Here is a 22573-nt window from a genome sequence, read left to right as displayed (position 1 = left end):
GCTGTCTGGCATATAGGAATACTCTATGTTTGTTGAATAAATGAATGATTGGACTGAGCTTCAGCCTGATGGTTAATAGCAGCTCAATAAAAAGGTTGAGGGACTACTCAAAATCTTAATTTTACTAAGAAAAAAATCCTAAAAACTTATACCCCAAGACGATTTAACCTCTATAACACAGAAGACTACGACAAGGCTGCAAGGTGCCTCCTTAACATTTAATAAGGAAAAATAGTTCTTCAATAGCTAGAGCTATCCCAGTTTCTCTACCTTCTCTAAGTACTTCCCTCTGTGCTTAATAATGTCTCAGTCTTCTTGATTCAAATCTGATAGAATATTTGATGTAAAGGAGAAATAAATGATTAAAAGTCATTTGATAATATTTGTACACAGAAGCTCATGCCTCCCCATGGTGAGATTATGCTGTCAGAATATGACACAGAATGATAATGTCATAAACCCCTAGAACAAGCTGAACCATATCAAATCCAAGTAGTTTCCTTGGTAGAAGAAGCATTTGAACAAGGCCCTGGACATGAATCTTTTTATTTATGTCCTACTTTTACCCATTTGGACAAATACTTGTTTAAATACAAACCAAAGTGATGAACCGTCTACTACAGGTTATGTGCTTAACCTTAAAACTTAGAAATTATGATCTATTATATTATGCATTCAAGCATTTAATTAGGCAAGCTAGCTGTGTTTAAGAAATCTGCTGTTTCTTGGATGTTACTATTAGTAGGTCTTCAAGAATTTCTAGGACAACACCTAAGAGCTTTACTTCTGTGTAAAAATTCCAAGCAACATAGAAGCATAAAGAGTACAGACATGTTGCCCCCTTTCACTCCCCTTCCCCACCCAATCCACCACCCCCCACCACACCCCCCACCAGCCAAACGAGAAAATGCTATGTGAATGAATGTGGCATGGTACCTGAGACACAGTAGGTTTCAAGAAGGGCTTTTTCTTTTTTTTTTTTTTCTTTCTTTTTTTTTTTTTTGCGGTACGCGGGCCTCTCACTGTTGTGGCCTCTCCCGTTGTGGAGCACAGGCTCTGGACGCGCAGGCTCAGCGGCCATGGCTCACGGGCCCAGCCGCTCCACGGCATGTGGGATCTTCCCGGACCGGGGCACGAACCCGCGTCCCCTGCATCGGCAGGCGGACTCTCAACCACTGCACCACCAGGGAAGCCCGAGAAGGGCTTTTTCTTGTCCTATCCCTTTTCCCACCGTACACATTCACATATACATTAACACTCAAGTGCATTCACACATGCAAGACATACACACACACTCAAAAACCTAGGTAATGGGTCGAGCAAGCCATGATGCAGGGGTAACCCAAGTAATTATACTCATTAGCCGGAGATACCTCCCAGATTTGGCTTCTAGACTGTGGCTGGGGACCTGATAGAGGGAAGAAAATAACAGTGGGACACTTATCATGCTTAAAAAAATAATTGATGAAGAGATTTGACTTTGACCTACAGTGACAAACAGCATCAAAGTGGAAGGAAACTTGGTTACCTGACACATTTTCTGGTGATACAATCTCTTTGACAGGAGCCAAGCACCGTGAATCAATGGAGACCAAACTGGACAATTTTAGGAGACATCTACTCATTATCATAATTGGTGTTATGATCATAGCTTTTGTTTATACCTGTTTTTGCTTTCTCCATTATTACTGTATGAGCGATGATGCCCCCAAAGCAGGAACGTAAGTTTTACACCTTTGAATTAAGAATGCAAGGTGTGTGTGTGTGTGTGTGTGTGTGTGTGTGTGTGTGTGTGTGTGTGTGTACATGTAGGAGTTTTCGTTGTTGTTATGGTTAGTTAATGTTAACTTTAGACTTCAAAAGAGCTACCAACATCTTGTGGGTGGATACCTTCACTTAAATGATATCAGCTCAAATTATTTCAAGTACATTACCAACTTTAGCCAAAGCTGTCCCTTATTCAGGGTTCAGCTGAGCCCCAGGCTGCTAATTTCATTATAAATTGAGTCTAGGAAAAGAGGAAATGACTATCTGAATAAGACAGAATGAAAAAGGGGAGAGAGAAGGCACTGGGTCTCTGCATTCCAAAGACAATAAAACATTTTGGATAATCTACCGTTTTAAGATATAATAACATGAAAAATGATTAACTGTGTTCAGTGATCTCAGTCCCTGGCTTTCATATAGGAGGATCAGGCTGGCCCTGATATACTAGTTCCCTAAAAATTTCCCAGTCCAAGGACTGATGACTGAACTATACCAGTGCTCCATTCCTTTGGTTTTAGAGGAATATTGTGAATATAAATATGCATGGAGAGAAAATCTGATGGTGTAAATATGATAGGAAAACAATGAATTTGGTCTAAAGAGTGTTTTTTTTATACATGAGAAGTTGTGACATTTGTGCCTCAGTTGCATATCAACTTGTGACTTTTTTATAAAAAGTTTAATTTCTGGAATAAATAAAATTATCTCTCTCCCTCTCAACAGTAGACTTGAAACAATTTTGTGTCATTCCATACGCAGACTATATGGTTATGAACTGTGGTTGAAACAGTAAAATTAAGAAAAAGGAAAAGCATTCAACATATGTTCATATCTGTAACCTGAGTCATGGCTTTCACCACACTCCAATTCTTACTGTGTTCAATTTTCCTGCTAGAGCCAAAAAAAGACCAGAAGTCTAAAATGACACAATAGCCTGTGTTTTCTGGTGACAGCAATAGTACTCTTTTGATTTAAATTGTCATACTCCAAATTTTCTATATTTTCAGGGTCAAGAAAGAAGGTGTAATGGCTAAGTCATCCAGGTCATCCAAAATATTATTCGGTGACTCCAAGACAGTTAGTCTGTGCAGTCCAGAAAAACAATCCATGCTGTCCGGTATAGACAAGCTATCTGGGCTCTCAAGTCCAGGAAAGGCATCTGCACCATCCAGCACAGAAAAGTTAATCAGACCTTTGAGTCAAGAGAAGTCATCCCACCAGGAAAAGTCACATAGAAACACAGTCTAGAAAAGGCACGTAAGCAGGCTCATGCCCATTAGCTAGTCAATCAAGTCAGTTCATCCTATCCCAATAAGGCCAACAGGCCACCTTGGCTAGCCAGTCTACAATATCTGGTCAGGCCAACCAAAACTCCTTGTTCACCCTATCCACAAAATCAAAGCTTGCCCAAGCCATCCAGTTTACAGAAACTCACCAAACGCCACAGACATCCTCTTCTAAAGAGGTCAGTTAGTGCAGGTAGGGCAGACATATTATCTAGGCCTCAACCACTCAAGTCTTGTCTATGCTACAAGGAAAAATGCCTTGTTTGCAGAGCTGCTTCTGAGTTTTTCGTCAATAATATTTCAGAGGCGAAGAAGAAGAATACTCAAAACCCACCTTTTCCACGTGAACTGAAGCCTTTTTCCAAGTCCTTTCATAAGATAGATTCCAGACACAATGCACTCTGTGGCAATGCGAATGACAGTCATATGATGACAGACTACAGTGATGGTGACAGTGACAAGGAGATAACCATTATCTGCAACATAAAATGCAAGGAAGTCATCTATAAAACCACCCATGAAATAATTAAGGGCTCAATAAAAATTAAAACCACCCATGAAGAAGCAAACTTACACCAACTGTTTTATGCTCACCGTCCTTTAAGACCCTGATAGAGGGAAAATCCTCTTGGGATCACTACTGAGGTTAGACCTATCCATCTTAGAGGCAATTTACTTGAAAAATAGTAATTAAATGCATGACATAACAAATGATTTTATTGTAATTATTATTGCATTTTAGAGGCATAAAGCTCTTTTGAGGTATCTTATTTAGATCTGGTCGCTTGGATGGGAACCATAAACACACACACATAAATATAGAAAGGAATTGCAAGATGGGTACCCTGGACTCCTTTTTCCCTTGGAGTAGCCCTCAATTGAAGTCTCAACCCAATTAACCTTATTTTTTTCATGTTTACATACAGTCCTCACAGTTTAAGACTGTCTTTCTGTAGTGCCCAGTGCTTGGTGGAAATGGCTCTGTGTGCTTGCTTCTGGCTGCATCGGGGAAACTCCTGACGGTCATTTCTAATACCACTGCCTCCTGTGACTGCTACCAAAGTAAGGGTCCAGCCTCCAGCACCCACACCTAGAGTGCCATGATGTTAGTCTAAGTGTTCTAGTCTTCATAACTCTCAACAAGGCTTTTCATTCTTTTTGTTATCCTTCAAAATGATTAAAAAAAAAAGAGTTTGCCCTGTTGTGCATTCTCAAAATGTCCCAGTTGGAGGTCTGATACCTACCCATTTTCTTCACATGGTACCTTCCCACTCTGAATTGGCACGGGTGGGAGGCCAGGGAACAACCTTGGAGTTATATTCTCTAACTTCCCCACTGATGAGAGGTTATCCTTTCCTTCTTCCAAGGGCATGGTTAAGAAAAGCAGACAAAGTCCTGGAGTCCCAGCCTATATTCTAGTACAGTGAGGTTACTCCTCTGTAACATATAGCAGGATAAGTTAAATGCCATAGCTAGCATATATTGAGTGTGTACTATTTGCCAGCCATTGTCTCTTTATGTCTTGTGAGTCTGAAGGCCACCCTCCCCTCAATTTTGCTGATTTACTAAAAGAACTCACAAGACTCAAAAGCAGGTTATACCCATGGCTAAGGATTATTAGAGCAAAAATATACAGCCCAAGAGCAACAGGAAAAAGACCTCTATCAGGAGGAAGCTAGAGAGGTTGGACACACGCTTTTGAGTACTTACCCATCTGGGGCCACCTAGGACATGCTATCTCTCTAGCAACAAACTAGAGGGACATGTACAAAATGTCTCTGCCCAGGGAAGCCTCCGCATCTGAGGCTTTTATTGAGAGCTGGTCCCATAGGTATATCATGCTACATGACCAGCCATGGCAAGTGAAACTCAGGATCCCAACAATGAAACCAGATGCACATCGTCAATGTTGATGCTCGTGCAAAGCAATCAGGTGTACAAAACATGATCATCAACCATTAACATAAGGACATTCCCACAGGGCTGGCCAATGGTCAAATCATGGTTCCCGGTCCCCTTGACATACAAGGACCAAACAACCAGACCTGCTGTGTTAACACTTTCCTCATATTTCACATATTTTATTTAATCCCCAACAGGCCCCTATTATATGGGGAATTATATGAGTTAACCGAGACTCTGTAACGTTTAGTAAGATCACATTTATTAATTGGTTGAATCAAGATATGAATCTATGATTGGCTTATGTTCAAATTTTCATCATGCTGTACTGCCTTCTCACTACCAGTTTCTAGGGTGCCTGTTTATTCACAGATCACCCAATCCATTGGTGTGACCAAAATCCCCACTTGACCTTCAATCAATCTGGGCCATTTTCCTAACCTACCAGGAGCATATAAAGATGTCTTATGTTCATTCAGATCTGACTTCCCCATATCCTCTGCTTCTATTGGTGGTCCCCTGGTGGGATCTGTACCCATAAGGTCATCATAAAATTCACAGATGGCACAAAGTAGCTGCTTAGGTATAAAGGTTTTAAGAGATGGTATATGCATTTAAAAAGCATTGTGAGAGCTACAGACTTGATTTCCTACTGGTATTACCCTTTTTGAAAGGATAAACTTTAAAGGGTTAGAATTGTTCTGGGTTAGGCTGGTCTTTTTAAATTCACAAATAGAAGCAAAAGTTCTGATCAGATTTTTACAGTTTGGTACGAAAAACAGTTCAAACAAAAAAGTAGAACAAGTATAATGAACGCCCATATAAGCATTGCTCAGATTCAACAGTTATCACTACATGGCTAATTCTGTTTCACTCCTATCCATTTCCCTCCCATTTATATCTCTAAAAGATAATAAATTTTAAAAATACATAAACACAATACTATTATCTCATGTAAAAATTAATAACTCCTTAATATAAATTATCCAGTCAGTATTCAAATTTCCCCATTCGTCTCATTTTTTCTATGGTTGTTTGTTCAGGCGATGTTGATCAGTGTTTGACAGCATCTAAGTATTTTTAAATCAAAATTACAATTTCATTGACTAATCTGGCTTCATATTGTAAGATGATTTTGGAGTTAATCTGAGCTATCAGTAGCCTGGAAAATAGCAAAAGTTGAAATTGTATGGTTTTCAGCTTAAATTCAACCCATGTCTTGGGAGGCAAAGCCAAATAATCTAAGCTCTCTTCTCTTTCCCATTTTTAAGCTAGAGACTTGTAATACTTTAAAGGCTGTGAATATTAATAGCTAATAAAAATGACTGCCAGTGACAACCAATGATAATGACATCTTAAGAACAAGTTATCAGCATGAGTATGTACGTTCCTTTTTAAACCACACTTAATTATAGAGTAGGAGTCTACAGAATATTTGAAGCTCATTCAATGTGCAACATTCTAGGTGCATTAGTGGGGCTTTCACACATAAAACCAGTATAAAATACGTAATAAAAATAAGTGCCATGAGTCAGAGAAGAATGTTAGCCAAAAAAAAAAATTAACCAGTGAAAGTTTGTGCAAGCTAATAATTAAAATAATTAAGTCCTATCACTCTAAAGGACAGTCTTTGGCACTTTTTGGAAATGTCCTGATTTAAGTAAGAGGGCTCCGAATTTCTATTTCCTAGCCTTCTTGCAGCATTGTATTATCTCTCATGGTACCTTTCTCCTTCCTTCTGTCTTGCTCTCTGTTTATTTCCCAGCTCAGCAAGAGTCAGGGCCATATCTCAGTCAGTCTGTGGCTTCCTTACATTTCCCTTCTACAGGGGGCGCTGTGAAGCCAGTTTCAAGCATGGCCCTTCCCTCTCAGACTATCTCCACTCTCTTTCCCTTCAATCCACATTCCTGACGCTCACCTCCAAAACTCATCCCTTCTTGCTGGCTATGGAACTGAAATTAATTATATTTTGTTCCTTATTCAGTACAGCTCTTTCTAAAAACCCATCACTTAAAAAAAAAGTGCTAATTAGAGAAAGAACAAAAAAACCCCTAAGTTAGCAGAAGGAAAGAAATCATAAAGATCAGATCAGAAATAAATGAAAAAGAAATGAAGGAAACTATAGCAAAGATCAATAAAACTAAAAGCTGGTTCTTTGAGAAGATAAACAAAATTGATAAACCATTAGGCAGACTCATCAAGAAAAAAAGGGAGAAGACTCAAATCAATAGAATTAGAAATGAAAAAGGAGAAGTAACAACTGACACTGCAGAAGTACAAAGGATCGTGAGAGATTACTACAAGCAACCCTATGCCAATAACATGGACAACCTGGAAGAAATGGACAAATGCTTAGAAATGCACAACCTGCCGAGACTGAAGCAGGAAGAAATAGAAAATATGAACAGACCAATCACAAGCACTGAAATTGAAACTGTGATTAAAAATCTTCCAAAAAACAAAGCCCAGGACCAGATGGCTTCACAGGTGAATTCTATCAAACATTTAGAGAAGAGCTAACACCTATCCTTCTCAAACTCTTCCAAAATATAGCAGAGGGAGGAACACTCCCAAACTCATTCTACGAGGCCACCATCACCCTGATACCAAAACCAGACAAAGATGTCACAAAGAAAGAAAACTACAGGCCAATATCACTGATGAACATAGATGCAAAAATCCTCAACAAAATACTAGCAAACAGAATCCAACAGCACATTAAAGGGATCATACACCATGAGCAAGTGGGGTTCATTCCAGAAATGCAAGGATTCTTCAATATACGCAAATCAATCAACGTGATACACCATATTAACAAATTGAAGGATAAAAACCATATGATCATCTCAACAGATGTAGAAAAAGCTTTCGACAAAATTCAACACCCATTTATGATAAGAACCTTGCAGAAAGCAGGCACAGAGGGAACTCTCCTCAACATAATAAAGGCCATATATGACAAACCCACAGCCAACGTCATCCTCAATGGTGAAAAACTGAAAGCATTTCCACTAAGACAGGAACAAGACAAGGTTGCCCACTCTCACCACTCTTATTCAACATAGTTTCGGAATTTTTAGCCACAGCAATCAGAGAAGAAAAAGAAATAAAAGGAATCCAAATCAGAAAAGAAGAAGTAAAGCTGTCACTGTTTGCAGATGACATGATACTATATACATAGAGAATCCTAAAGATGCTACCAGAAAACTACTAGAGCTAATCAACGAATTTGGTAAAGTAGCAGGATACAAAATGAATGCAAAAAAATCTCTGGCATTCCTATACACGAATGATGAAAAATCTGAAAGTGAAATTAAGAAAACACTCGCATTTACCACTGCAACAAAAAAAATAAAATATCTAGGAATAAACCTACCTAAGGAGACAAAAGACCTGTATGCAGAAAATTATAAGACACTGATGAAAGAAATTAAAGACGATACAAATAGATGGAGAGATATACCATGTTCTTGGATTGGAAGAATCAACATTGTGAAAATGACTATACTAGCCAAAGCAATCTACAGATTCAGTGCAATCCCTATCAAACTACCACTGGCATTTTTCACAGAACTAGAACAAAAAATTTCACAATTTGTATGGAAACACAAAAGACCCCGAATAGCCAAAGCAATCTTGAGAACAAAAAGTGGAGCTGGAGGAATCAGGCTCCCTGACTTCAGACTATATTACAAAGCTACAGCAATCAAGACAGTATGGTACTGGCACAAAAACGGAAAGGTAGATCAATGGAACAGGATAGAAAGCCCAGAGATAAACCCACGCACATATGGTCACCTTATTTATTTATTTATTTATTTTTGTGGTACACGGGCCTCTCACTGTTGTGGCCTCTCCCGTTGCGGAGCACAGGCTCCGGACGCGCAGGCTCAGCGGCCATGGCTCACGGGCCCAGCCACTCCACGGCATGTGGGATCTTCCCGGACTGGGGCAAGAACCCGTGTCCCCTGCATCGGCAGGTGGACTCTCTACCACTGCGCCACCAGGGAAGCCCGGTCACCTTATTTTTGATAAAGGAGGCAAGAATATACAAAGGAGAAAAGACAGCCTCTTCAATAAGTGGTGCTGGGAAAACTGGACAGCTACATGTAAAAGAATGAAATTAGAACACTCTCTAACACCATACACAAAAATAAACTCAAAATGGATTAAAGACCTAAATGTAAGGCCAGACACTATCAAACTCTTAGAGGAGTTTTTGACCCACCTCCTAGAGAAATGGAAATAAAAACAAAAATAAACAACTGAGACCTAATGAAACTTCAAAGCTTTTTCACAGCACAGGAAACCATAAACAAGACCAAAAGACAACCCTCAGAATGGGAGAAAATATTTGCAAATGAAGCAACTGACAAAGGATTAATCTCCAAAATTTACAAACAGCTCATGCATCTCAATAACAAAAAAACAAACAACCCAATCCAAAAATGGGCAGAAGACCTAAATAGACACTTATCCAAAGAAGATATACAGATTGCCAACAAACACATGAAAGAATGCTCAACATCATTAATCATTAGAGAAATGCTAATCAAAACTACAGTGAGATATCATTTCACATCGGTCAGAATGGCCATCATCAAAAAGTCTAGAAACAATAAATGCTGGAGAGGGTGTGGAGAAAAGGGAACCCTCCTGCACTGTTGGTGGGAATGTAAATTGATACAGCCTCTATGAAGAACAGTATGGAGGTTCCTCAAAAAACTAAAAACAGAACTACCATATGACCCAGCAATCCCACTACTGGGCATATACCCTGAGAAAACCATAATTCAAAAAGAGTCATGTACCACAATGTTCATTGCAGCTCTATTTACAATAACCAGGACATGGAAGTAACCTAAGTGTCCATCAACAGATGAATGGATAAAGAAGATGTGGCACATATATACAATGGAATATTACTCAGCCATAAAAAGAAATGAAACTGAGTTATTTGTAGTGAGGTGGATGGACCTAGAGCCTGTCATACAGAGTGAAGTAAGTCAGAAAGAGAAAAACAAATACCGTATGCTAACATACATATATGGAATCTAAGAAAAAACAAAGAAAAGGTCATGAAGAACCTAGGGGTAAGACGGGAATAAAGACACAGACCTACTAGAGAATGGACTTGAGGATATGGGGAGGGGGAAGGGTAAGCTGTGACAAAGTGAGAGAGTGGCATGGACATATATACACTACCAAACGTAAAAGAGATAGCTAGTGGGAAGCAGCCGCATAGCACAGGGAGATCAGCTCGGTGCTTTGTGACCGCCTGGAGGGGTGGGATAGGGAGGGTGGGAGGGAGGGAGACGCAAGAGCGAAGAGATATGGGAACATATGTATATGTATAACTGATTCACTTTGTTATAAAGCAGAAACTAACACACCATTGTAAAGCAATTATACTCCAATAAAGATGTTAAAAAAACAGTGCTAAAAGGTCAGATTTCAAACATTTCTCACATATAATACTTTCTACGTGAAATTATATAAGCATGGAAATTAACTCAACATTGTAAATCAACTATACTTCAATAAAACTTAAAAAATTTAAAAGTGAAAAAAAATTTATAAAAAGAAATTATATAAGCATGGAGCTGAAAGGATGCTTAGAGATCCTCTCTTCTAGCTCCTGTGGGGAGGGGCAGCTGTGAAGAGCTGAAGGAATGCTCATTCAGCAAGAAGACCACTTTTTTTTTTTTTTTTTTTGTGGTACGCGGGCCTCTCACTGTTGTGGCCTCTCCCGTTGCGGAGCACAGGCTCCAGACGCGCAGGCTCAGCGGCCATGGCTCATGGGCCCAGCAGCTCCGCGGCGTGTGGGATCTTCCCGGACCGGGGCATGAACCCGTGTCCCCTGCATTGGCAGGCGGACTCCCAACCACTGTGCCACCAACGAAGCCCCAAGAAGACCTCTTTTCACCAGGGTTGAGGAGACATGTGTCGGGATCACAGATTTTTAAGTGGCCACAGAGAAGTGATATACCAGATGTGGGATGTTTATGATGGTGTCAAGCAAGGACTTACTTAAAGTCTTCAGCTTTATCGGTTCTCAAAATCCTGCTGACCCTGCCACTGTGCAATCCCTAAGAATTAGAAGCAGCAAAGGAACGGAATTAGAAGTAGGAAAGAAGCTTTGTGGGAGCTTCAGTCAAATATCTCCTTAACGGTAACCTGTATACAACCCACAATTATTCCTCTGCTGTTGCAACCTTAGAAAACAAGGGCTAATCATGATTAATTAGTTTTGCAATTATTTATATAATACATAGAAAGGGCCTCTTTGAAATAAGCAAGGGCTAATTATAGCTTACATCTAAGAACTTTCAGGTAGTGCTGCTTGAGAATAATTCTACTTAGAATTATTCCCTTATGTGTCTGAATCAAAATAACATTGAAAAGACTGCTAAAGGAGATGAAGAAATAAATTGCCGTAAATCTGTCGTATATAAGTATTTTACTTTAAAAAATAAACTATAGGAACTATACAGTCATTTTTCTCTAAATAGTAGAAATTTGCTGATAATAACAAATTCATATATATCCTCTTTCATCAAACTCTTCCCTTAGTCACCAATTTTCCTAGCAAAGTGGACTATTTTTTAATGTCATATTAAAATTATCAAAAGTCTGGGAATGTAAGTTGGTGCAGCCACTGTGGAAAACAGTATGGAGAGTCCTCAGAAAACTAAAAATAGAATTACCGTATGATCCAGCAATCCCACTCCTGGTCATATATCCAGACAAAACTATAATTCAAAAAGATACATGCACCCTTATGTTCATAGCACCACTATTCACAATAGCCAAGACATGGAAACAACCTAAATGTCCATCGACAGATGAATGGATAAAGAAGATGTGGTACATATATACAATGGAATATTACTCAGCCGTAAAAAGGAATGAAATAATGTCATTTGCAGCAACATGGATGGGCCTAGAGACTGTCATACTGAGCGAAGTAAGTCAGACAGAGAAAGACAAATACCGTATGATATCACTTATATGTGGAATCTAAAATATGACACAAATGAACTTATCTACAAAACAGAAACAAACTCACAGTCATTGAGAACAGACTTGTGGTTGCCAAGGGGGAGGGAGGTGGGTGAGGGACGGAGTGGGAGTTTGGGGTTAGCAGATGGAAGCTATTCTATATAGAATGGATAAACAACAAGGTCCTACTGCATAGCACAGGGAATTATATTCAGTACCTGTGATAAACCATAATGGAAAAGAATATACATATATATGTATAACTGAATCACTTTGCTGTACAGCTGTAATTAATACAACATAGCAAATCAACTATAATTCAATTTTTAAAATTGATTTTAAAATTTTAACAAACATATGGTTACCAAATGTGAAAGGAAGAGGGGGGATAAATTAGGAATTTGTGATTAACAGATACAAACTACTACATATACATAAAATAGATAAGCAACAAGGATTTACTGTATAGCGCACGGAATTATACCCAATATCTTGTAATAACCTATAATGGAAAAGAATTTGAAAAAATATATATACGACTGAATTTGCTGTACACCTGAAACTAACACAATATTGTAAATCAACTATACTTCAGTTTTTTAAAAATAGAATGTTACTAAGCTACTTACCTTTAATTTCTACATGTTTATATAAATAAATATAAAGGTATTCACAGCAAAGTGAAATAAAATTCTAAGGTACTACAGGACTAATGGCAGATATTCTAAGTTATTAAGAATAAAGGCAGTCAACTCGATATTTGTTTAAAAAAGGAATATATCACTGTTGTGTAAACAAGTCTCTTTTATAAACCTTAGTTTCACTGAAAGAACAGTGATGACAAAGTGAAATTGTCAAAAATAAAGCTTTCTATGCTGATCTCTTGAGGTTACTTACAGGAAAAAATAAGAACATATTACAAAGTCACTTAAAAAATTAAAGCAGTGTGGGGTAAGGTATTTCAGGATCCGTATGCCAATTGCTAGACTCATGGATTGTCAGGAAACCAGTCTGGACTACCATACACTCATTCAAGCCACTTTTTTTTCATTACTATTAAATGCACTAAACCATGTAAGTCTAAAATAGAGATTTATCGTGCTCTAGAGCTTTAAACCACTTTTATGTTGTAGCCAGTCTCCCAAAGAACACCTCCCCTATTCATTAACTAGGTACTGGATGCTGGACTGGAGGGAAAAAATATTTTTTCGTGACCATAACATCCCATGGGTCCTATATATACATATATATGCCAGATTTTGTGGTTTATTTTCTTTCTCTAAAGCTCACATTCTGTGGTACACTTCTGTTCTACCACAGGTAATATGGATCAAGTTTTATTCAGGAATACAAGGCCTCAGAAGGTCTCCCACACAAACATCCACATTGAAACACCTTTGTAAGAAGTACTCAGATAAGAGGAAAAAACAAATCCAGGAGATGCTGCGAGGGATATGAGGTTTACAAGTGACGGAATACCTTGGCATTATGTGTTGAATTGTGCCCCTCCCCCGAATTCCTATGCTGAAGTCCTAACCCCCAGTACTTCAGAAAGTGACTATTTGGAAACAGGGTTACTGCAGATGTAATTAGTAAAGATGAGGACATATCATACTAGGGTGGGCTCCTAATTCAATATTACTGGTGTTGTTATAAAAAGGGGAAAGTTGGACCCAGACAAGCAAACAGAGAGAATGCCACATGAAGATGAGAGTTATGCTGCCACAAGCCAAGGAACTACCAGAACTGAGGAGAGAGGGCTGGAAAAGATCCTTCCCTGGTACCTTCAGAGGAGGGCATGGCCCTACTGACAACTCCATCTCAGATGTCTAGCCTCTAGAACTGTGAGCTAATAAATCTCTGTTGTTTCAGCCACCCAGTTTTTGGTACTTTGTTATGGCAGCCGTAGGAAACTAATACACTTGGTGAAGTTTGCTATTGCCTTAAAAATGGCTAAGACCAAATAATGGAAAAATAAGAGAGGAGTACTAGGGAGGAAGTGTCCTTTCACACCCCATCCTTTGCACCGCCTCCTCCCCACAGGAAAAGGAGTGACTAATCTGATTGTACAGAGTTAAACTGCATTAGGTCACACATCACTAGTAGGTAAGGTCACTATCTTGAAAGGTGATTCGTGTTTGCTGTGCTCTCTGTACAACCTGTGACTTGATATGTGATGCAGCTCTGGGGTCCTCATCCATTTTGCTGGTTGGGTAAGTGGACTGGAGTCTGATTTAAAACTCTAGTCATCTCTCTCTCTTTCCCTCTCTTCTGTCTTCTCTCTCTCTCTCTCTCTTCCTTCTGTCTCTGCACATGAATATGCAGGTTGGTGTCAAGATGACAATTCCACTGGAAAGTCAGAGGCCCCCTTCTTTTTTTTTTTTTTTTTGCAGTACGCGGGCTTCTCACTGTTGTGGCGTCTCCCATTGCGGAGCACAGGCTCCGGACATGCAGGCTCAGCGGCCATGGCTCACGGGCCCAGCCGCTCCGCGGCATGTGGGATCTTCCCGGACCGGGGCACGAACCTGTGTCCCCTGCATAGGTAGGCAGATTCTCAACCACTGCGCCACCAGGGAATCCCCAGAGGCCCCCTTCTTAAGTCACAAGTTTAAGCTGCATCCACAATCTACCTCTTAACAGCACTCTGTGTTGGGTTATTCGGTCTTGGCCAGCCATTAATGAATAAATCAGTCATTTGTAATCAGTACTTTGTTTCTGATTTGGTTATTGAAGAGGAATGAGTGGTCCCCAAAGCCCTAAATAAATCCTACCCAAGAAAGTAGAGATGACAGTCAAAAGAAAGAGGAGACACCAATTCAACTTCTTTTGAAGAGACTCTTCCAGGAAAGTCATTTTTTGAAATTGTGGCATTTGTCATATACTCATGGTGCTCCAAACACTCTACTGAGTGATGTGCATAAAATTAACATGAGTCAGACTCTGCCCCTAAACAGCTTCTATCCTGTGGAAGAGAAAATCCACCCACTCCCCAAAAAAATCTGTCCTAAAATCAGTCTGGAAGGAAAAAACAAGTCTTCAAAAATAGAGCCAATAAGAGTAAAACATGCAATATTCTAAACATGGACTACTGCTATGGCCACACTGAATTTTTGCTAGTTAGAGATATTTTAGTTTAGGATTTTTACCCACCCTCTAAGGGTAACAGCTACTGACTTACTAGAAAACATTTCACTGTACCAGCTCAAGGGATAAGTGTAAGAGAGGACTTGCGGATAGGTTGCTAGATTTAGCATATAAAACACAGGATATCCATTTACGTTTGAATTTCTCATAAACAATGAGTAATTTGGGGGGCATGCATATGTCAAAGAATATTCATAGTTTATCTGAAATTCAAATTTAATGGGGCCTCCTGTATTTTATCTGGCAACTGCACTCAGGGAGGACAAAAAGAATATATGTGAACAGATTAGATAGTCAATTTGCCCACCGAGACCCAACTTCTTCAGGTTTCATCTGGCATGTTCATAGCTCTGGGAGGGACAGTCCTTCACACAATCAGAGTCCACTGTCTTAACCCTGACTGAACCAAAAGTAGACAACTGACATCCTAGAAGCACATAAATTAGTTGGCTGTTAGATTTGGTCTCTTGAGAATTTTCAATAAGAGACACAGAGACTCTGGTGAGAGGACTATGTGGATGCTTGAATTAAATAACAGAGTCAGGCTGAGAAGGTAGTTAGGTAGAAAGTAGAGATGATAGTCAAAAGAAAGAGGGGACCTCCCTGGCGGTCCAGTGGTTACAACTCTACACTTCCACTGTAGTGGGCACGGGTTTGATCCCTGGTCGGGAAACTAAGATCCCACGTGCCAAAAACAAACAAAACAAACAAAAAAAGAAAGAGGAGATAGAAGCATAGAAGAGAGATACTACGTGGTGAGAGAAAGAGCAAGCAACCTCAGTTTCTGCTAGCCAATTCCAGTTTCAAACATTCTGTGGCCTGGCTGTACTTCATAGACCAGATACCTATAATACTGTCTGTCATATTCTTATAATAAATTTCCCCTTCTTAAGCTAGCTTGAATGAGTTTCTACTCGCTGACATCACTGATCCTTGAGTAAGGAACGGTATGACCTCTCAGGATAGAACAAGAATGACAAATGGCTTTCATCTCAGGTGACTAGTCTGATCTATTTACATAGCTGTGTACAGGGCTGGACTGCAAAAGGTTATGGGATTACTCCAAATTCACTGACAAAGATGCCAAGATAGACTAGCACTGTCTGCTGTGAAGTGGGAGCAGGAAGTGGCAAAAGACATATCATATATTTGCCATCCCAGCAGTCGAGGAAGAAATTGAAATAAGCGTAGGTCTTCTTCTAAAAGATGCCAAAGATCATTGTGGAACTACATTATGGAAATATGAGGTACACAAAATATACAAAATTTCATTACCTATCATCACAGCAGTTTGCTGAACTTTTGCCTTTTCCTATCTCTTCTTCATACTTATGTGATCCTTAATTTCTTTCTATGGAAGGTCACCAATAGAAATAAATATGAATCAACTATTTTCCTGGAAGGCTGCATTTGGACTATGTTAGTATTTAAACAGTTCATGGAAAAATATGTCAAGGCTATAAATAAATTCTCGGTACAGTTGAGATCATGAATATTGTTTATGATCTGGGCCAAGAACAAAAGCCGATTAGGAAAATTAGCATATATTGCCGAGGCAGCTGTGATTTAAACCACAGAAGATACTGACTTTTCCCACTAAATAATATTAACAACTTATATTAACATGGCACTTTTACAGACTGTCAAAAAGTGAAGTAGTCTCACATCCCTTTATTAAATACAAAATAGCCGATCCCAGGAACTCTGCACGTATTACAAATATGTACACCATCCAGGAAGCACAAAGCCTAAAGTGTAGTGAATCAGGGCAACTATCAAGAGTCCTGTGCTTTAGGGAACACCAGATTTCTGGTAGACCGATAAATAACTGAGGGAGGCAACCCAAAGGAGATAAAGAAGGTAATGACCTTGTAAGTACTTGAAAAAACTGTTCCCTGACAAACTGTAAACAATTGGTCCATAAACTCCACTCTACCCTTTTGTGACTTTTCTATTCCTTTAACCGAATTTCATTTGGACAGCAGTGTCGGGATGGGGAGGGGAGTGGGTCTGCTGGAGACCCACAGTGATTAGACCTGGCTAAAACTTCCTGCGGAAGCCTAAGGGTCACTGGAAACTTGCCTGCCCTGTGGTAACATAAAACAGTCTTTAATGATGGGAGATTGCCCAGCAGTCACGGAATGACACAGAAATAGCCTGATTATTAGAGCTGAGCAGGAGTTGAGACATTACCAGTCATAGTCTTAGTACTGGTCTTCAGGAGAGGAGCTAATTAACTTTTTGTGAAGAATGACAAGACCATTGTTTCTTTGAAGTCCATATTATACCTGGTTGCCTGGGTGATTCTGGACAATCTATATGCACAGATACTCACAGAGAAGGAAGCAGCTTTCCTGCGAGTGCTAATGAAACGTAGCGTAAGTACTTAATTTATGTGATGGGTTTAGTCTTTTTGTCACGGTTGGGTGTTCTCTGTTACCCAGGATTGATTAGGAAGATTCTCATAAGCACAGGTATGGTAGTATGTCGTAGGGAAGGTGGAGTAAGGAGGAGGTGTGCAATACTGAAAGGCAGGCCAATTGGAGCAGAAAGGAAACTTGGCCTTCCCCACAATTGTAAAGCAGAAGGTATGAGGCAGAGAAGTTGGCAGTCGCAAGGTGTGATTTGAAAGGCAGAAGGTGAGTGAACCCTCCCTACACACCCATATCCTTTACACTTAAATGCCACCACCATAGACTCATTACTTCGGCTCAGCGTTCCTCATTCCCTGCGGTTCTTTTTAAACACTTAAACATTTTTTAAAGTCCTCAAATTCTTAAATTGAAGAGGCTGATCAGATCTCATTCCTCTGTCATAAGGGAGAACTGCAGAAGAGCACTGGGCTCTTGACACAGAGGCTAGGAAAAGGCAGTGCTAAAAGGAGGCAGGGGAGTTTGAGAAGGTCTAGTAAACACCTGTTGGGATGTCTGCCTTGCTCACCTCAATTGATTTCCTGTTTTGTTGGGAGCTCCCTTTTGAGAAGAGTCTCCTGGTTTGCTGATGGTTTCTGGTGGAGACTGAATGCCTAGTCAAGTGAGGATAAAGACACAGGCTGCCCATCACAGTGTTATCTCATCTGCCTGGCCATAAAGTCTGGGGTGCCCAGAAGTATTCCATCATCGTGTGGAAGGTGTCTATGTGGGATGCAGTCTGAGCAGGATCTGAAGGCATAAGTTAGTTTCCTAAGCAGGTGGTCCAGACTCCCTTGGCACCTCCTCCCGCCATATTGCTGCCCCTCCTCAATCCATACCTGTGGCCTCATGGTAAGTTACCTATGACCAAATGATTTAAGGTCAAAAAGAAATACATGAGCCTGGTTTACACAAAACTGCATAGATAAGCTGGCACCATCTTAAAGTGGATGACTGCATCACTACAATCCCACCATGGGGTGCCCTGAAGAGACACTAGGGAAGGCAAATCTTCCCAGTGGACAGAACTTTGAGCAACACATCTGGTTGTCTATTGTGCCCAGGAGAGATGGCCTGAGGTACGGATCTACTCTGACTCACAGGCAGTGACCAATGGGTTGGCCAGGGACTTAGAACAAGTTCCTAACAGCAATCTAAATATTGCCACTTGGAAACCTGAAATTTTATCTACTTAAAAATAGCATATAGGGTTTCCCTGGTGGCGCAGTGGTTGGGAGTCTGCCTGCCGGTGCAGGGGACACGGGTTCGAGCACTGGTCTGGGAGGATCCCACATGCCACGGAGCAACTGGGCCCGTGAGCCACAACTGCTGAGCCTGCGTGTCTGGAGCCTGTGCTCCGCAGCAAGAGAGGCCGCGATAGTGAGAGGCTCGCGCATCGCGATGAGGAGTGGCCCCTACTTGCTGCAACTAGAGAAAGCCCTCACACAGAAATGAAGACCCAACACAGTCAAAAATAAATAATAAATAAAATTTTAAAAAATAGCATATAAAACTAAGAAGTAATTTAATAAACCATCCAATCCCCTCATTTTCCCATGGGGAAAATAAGGTCCAGAGAATATACGTGATTGGTCCAAAGGGAACCCTAAATAACAGCGAGAATTGACATCTCCTGGATCTCAGTTTAGGTCTCTCTCCATAACAGCACATCCATAATCACTCATTCCTTTGTCAACATTCCTTTAGCTTCAACAATGTGTTAACGCTCTTCCCTGGAAAATAGGCATAAAGATCAATAAGGCATGGTCCCTGCCCTCAAGAAGCTCTTGTGTTTGTTCTGTGTTTTGTGCATATTGGTGCATTATACTTATATCCTGTGACAAGAAATAAGTGAAACCAAAATGGCAAATACTTTTTCAAGTAGGGCAGACTGAATACTTGCCGAAGAGTGCCAAATGGAATTACAAATGCTAGAAAGTGAGCCAGTAAGAACTATATGACTTAAAACAGACACCAACAGAGATATTAATTAATGCAAGGTTGGATTTGATTGTTAAGGGGAGTTTGCATCACTATCACTGCTGGGAAGAGAGCCATTTTTAATGGATTTTGATGGCATCCTGCCTGAGTCTTAGTACCTAAAAGTTGGCCTGGGTGAGATAAAAGTTGAATTAGTTGATCAGGAAGACTGAAGGATGGTACAATCTGCCATTATTTTAAACAGTAGAAAGCGACTGAAATAGGGTGGTTGAGTACCCAAAGGGTTTGTTAATTTTCAGATCTGAGCTTCAAATTCTATTCTTTGATTCCTTAGGAAGCTCCATTCCCTTCCCAATTGACCTTTCTCACAAAAACTAAAAAAGATAGAGACGGTTCACTCCTGTGCATCCTCTTTATCTAAGACTGTTCGACTCACTCTCTCCCCTCTCAGCCTTCGTCCCTGTCTTAGAAGAGGAAGGGTCCCTCCTCCCCTCTCGACCTGAGCCTCCTGTTCTCCAGTCCATCCCCTCTTACCTCATTTCACACCCAGCTTCCTCAATCATTATTTCTTTCTGAAATCTTCAGTTTCTCCTTTCTACAGAATCTTTCCCTCTCTGCTTTTTTTTTTTTTTTTTTTTTTTTTTTTGCGGTATGCGGGCCTCTCACTGTTGTGGCCTCTCCCGTTGCGGAGCACAGGCTCCGGACATGCAGGCTCAGCAGCCACGGCTCACGGGCCCAGCCGCTCTGCGGCATGTGGGATCTTCCCGGATCCGGGCACGAACCCGCGTCCCCTGCATCGGCAGGCGGACTCTCAACCACTGCGCCACCAGGGAAGCCCCCTCTCTGCTTTTAAACATGTATAGGTCTCCTTTAGTTTGGGGAGAAAAAAAAAAAGACGCTTAATCCTGACGGCCCTCTAGCAACGGCCCTCCTAGCAATTGTACAATCCTTTTTCCTTCTTCCACCATCAAGCTTTGCAAATGAATGGATTACATCTATAAACTCCTGCAATCTGGCTTCCAGCCCAACCACCATTGAAACTGCATTCTTAAAGCTCATGCAGGATTTCTGAAGCATTAAATGAAATAGTTCTCCTCAGTTCTGATTTCCCTTGACCAGGGTAAACTTTTTTTTTTTTTCTGCATTGGGTCTTTGTTGCTGTGCGCGGGCTTTCTCTAGTTGTGCTGAGCAGGGGCTATACTCTTCCTTGCAGTGCGCAGGCTTCTCATTGCGGTGGCTTCTCTTGCTGTGGAGCACGGGCTCTAGGCGCGCGGGCTTCAGTAGCTGTGGTGCGTGGGCTTCAGTAGTTGTGGCACGTGGGCTCAGTAGCTATGGCTCATAGACTCTAGAGCGCAGGCTCAGTAGTTGTGGCACACGGGCTTAGTTGCTCCGGGGCATGTGGGATCTTCCCGGACCAAGGCTCGAACCCGTGTTCCCTGCATTGGCAGGCGGATTCTTAACCACTGCGCCACCAGGGCAGCCCCAGGGGTAAACTTTTGAGGTTTAGAGCATCTTATATCAAGGTCTTAAACCACATTTTCCATGCATACTATACCTTTTTATTAGAGCATTCTATTGTTACTTCAACATAGTTAAAACTGAACTCCCAATTTTCTCCATTCATGTTCCCTCTGAATGATTTTCCTATGTACGACTGATGGTGAGCCCTATGAGAGCTGGGATCACATCTCTCATGCACATTACTATAGCTCCAGCACACTGCCTGGATGTAATCAACATTCAATAAACTTTTGTTGAAATGAATAAATGAATAAACCTTTTCTTCCATGCTCTGAGCCTTAATTCCTTAGAGTCATTTTGGATTCACCTCTCTCCTTTGTTCCATAAATTAAATCAGTGATGAAATCTTGCCAATTATGACTTCAAAATGTGGTGGTTAAGGGTATGGATTTGGAGTCAGGTGGACCTGTTTGACTCTTTGCTCTGCTATTGTCAAGCTGTGACATTGGGCAAGTTCCCTAACCTCTCAGTTTCTTCATCTGTAAAATGAGGATAGTAATGGTATCTTATGCGGTTAATGAGAATAAATGAGGTAATGTGTATAAAGTGCTTAGCACAGTGTCTGGCACATTGCAAGCGTTCAATAAATGATAGCTATAAAATTGTCTTTCACTGCTCCCCACTGTGAACTCAGGCTCCCCTAGGAAGGTCTATTTACTACTTCATATCTTTGCTGTTTCTCTTGGCTGGAATGCTCTCCTTCCTTTCTGCGCATTCAAAATGCTATTTACTCTTTTTGTTAAGTTTTTTTAAGTAATACATATTCATGGTTTAAAAGTTAACTAGATTAATAAGACTTTTTAAAGCAAAAGAGCAGACCTCTACTCCATCTCTCCCAACTTCTGATCTGTACTAGTAAAGCAACCACTTTCAATAATCTTAGCTGTTTCCTCTAATATTTACTTCCGCATTTCTAAATAATGTACTTATACTGATGTTCTTGATCTTTCCATTTTTAGATAGTACTTACTGCCTTCTTATCATGGAAGCTAAAGATTTAGACCTCTTACAACACCATCCTTTCCAACTTGCTTTCCCTTCATTCTACAAAAGAGTTTTTTAATTTGGTAAAACAGTAAGGCAGTGTTCATTATTATGGCTATGCAAATGTCTTTCAGTTTGGAGCCAAACAGTATTTTATCACGACTCATTTACCTTCTTGAGCAACTTTCAATTTTTCCTGGAGTTAAAAACTGCCTTGGTTTTTGTTAGTTTGTTTGCTTTCTTTTATATGTATCGATTACTAATTCTTCACTAATTTTCTCATACCTGTAAAACATTTCTGAATACCACTCTGCATATCATCAAACACATCAGGTAATCTATTAGCTACTTTAAAAAATTCTTTTCTCTAGATACATCCCTCCTGTATCCCTCCATCTTCCTACTCTCCTCTGGCCTGGCTGATCTTTAGGTGTGCCACATAGCTGTCTACCGCAAACTTTCTTTCATTATCATCTGGGGAATTCCCTTCACTTCTCTTTTATGTTTACCCTGTTTCTCGATGTCTTCCTCTTTCTTGGTTTACTCTTTCATATGATGGAATGAATATTCCAGGGTTTCCTAGAAGGGAGGTAAAAATTTTAGATCATTTACTAC

The 22573-nt window shown here is 40.3% G+C and overlaps 1 protein-coding gene across 1 annotated transcript; it reads left to right on the top strand.

The window, feature by feature from the left end:
- Positions 1-496: 496 nt before the first annotated feature.
- Positions 497-3665, top strand: CXHXorf66 (chromosome X CXorf66 homolog). The gene is given in 4 exon segments (XM_012536330.2): positions 497-623; positions 1565-1721; positions 2775-3001; positions 3004-3665. Coding segments are annotated over 4 exon segments (1134 nt in total). The 5' UTR covers positions 497-535.
- The last annotated feature ends 18908 nt before the right edge of the window (positions 3666-22573 follow it).

Source organism: Orcinus orca, chromosome X, assembly GCF_937001465.1.
Source record: "Orcinus orca chromosome X, mOrcOrc1.1, whole genome shotgun sequence".
In the NCBI taxonomy this organism is placed as follows: Eukaryota; Metazoa; Chordata; class Mammalia; order Artiodactyla; family Delphinidae; genus Orcinus; species Orcinus orca.
Note: the sequence above shows the minus strand (reverse complement) of the source record. Positions and strands in the feature narration are given on the sequence as shown.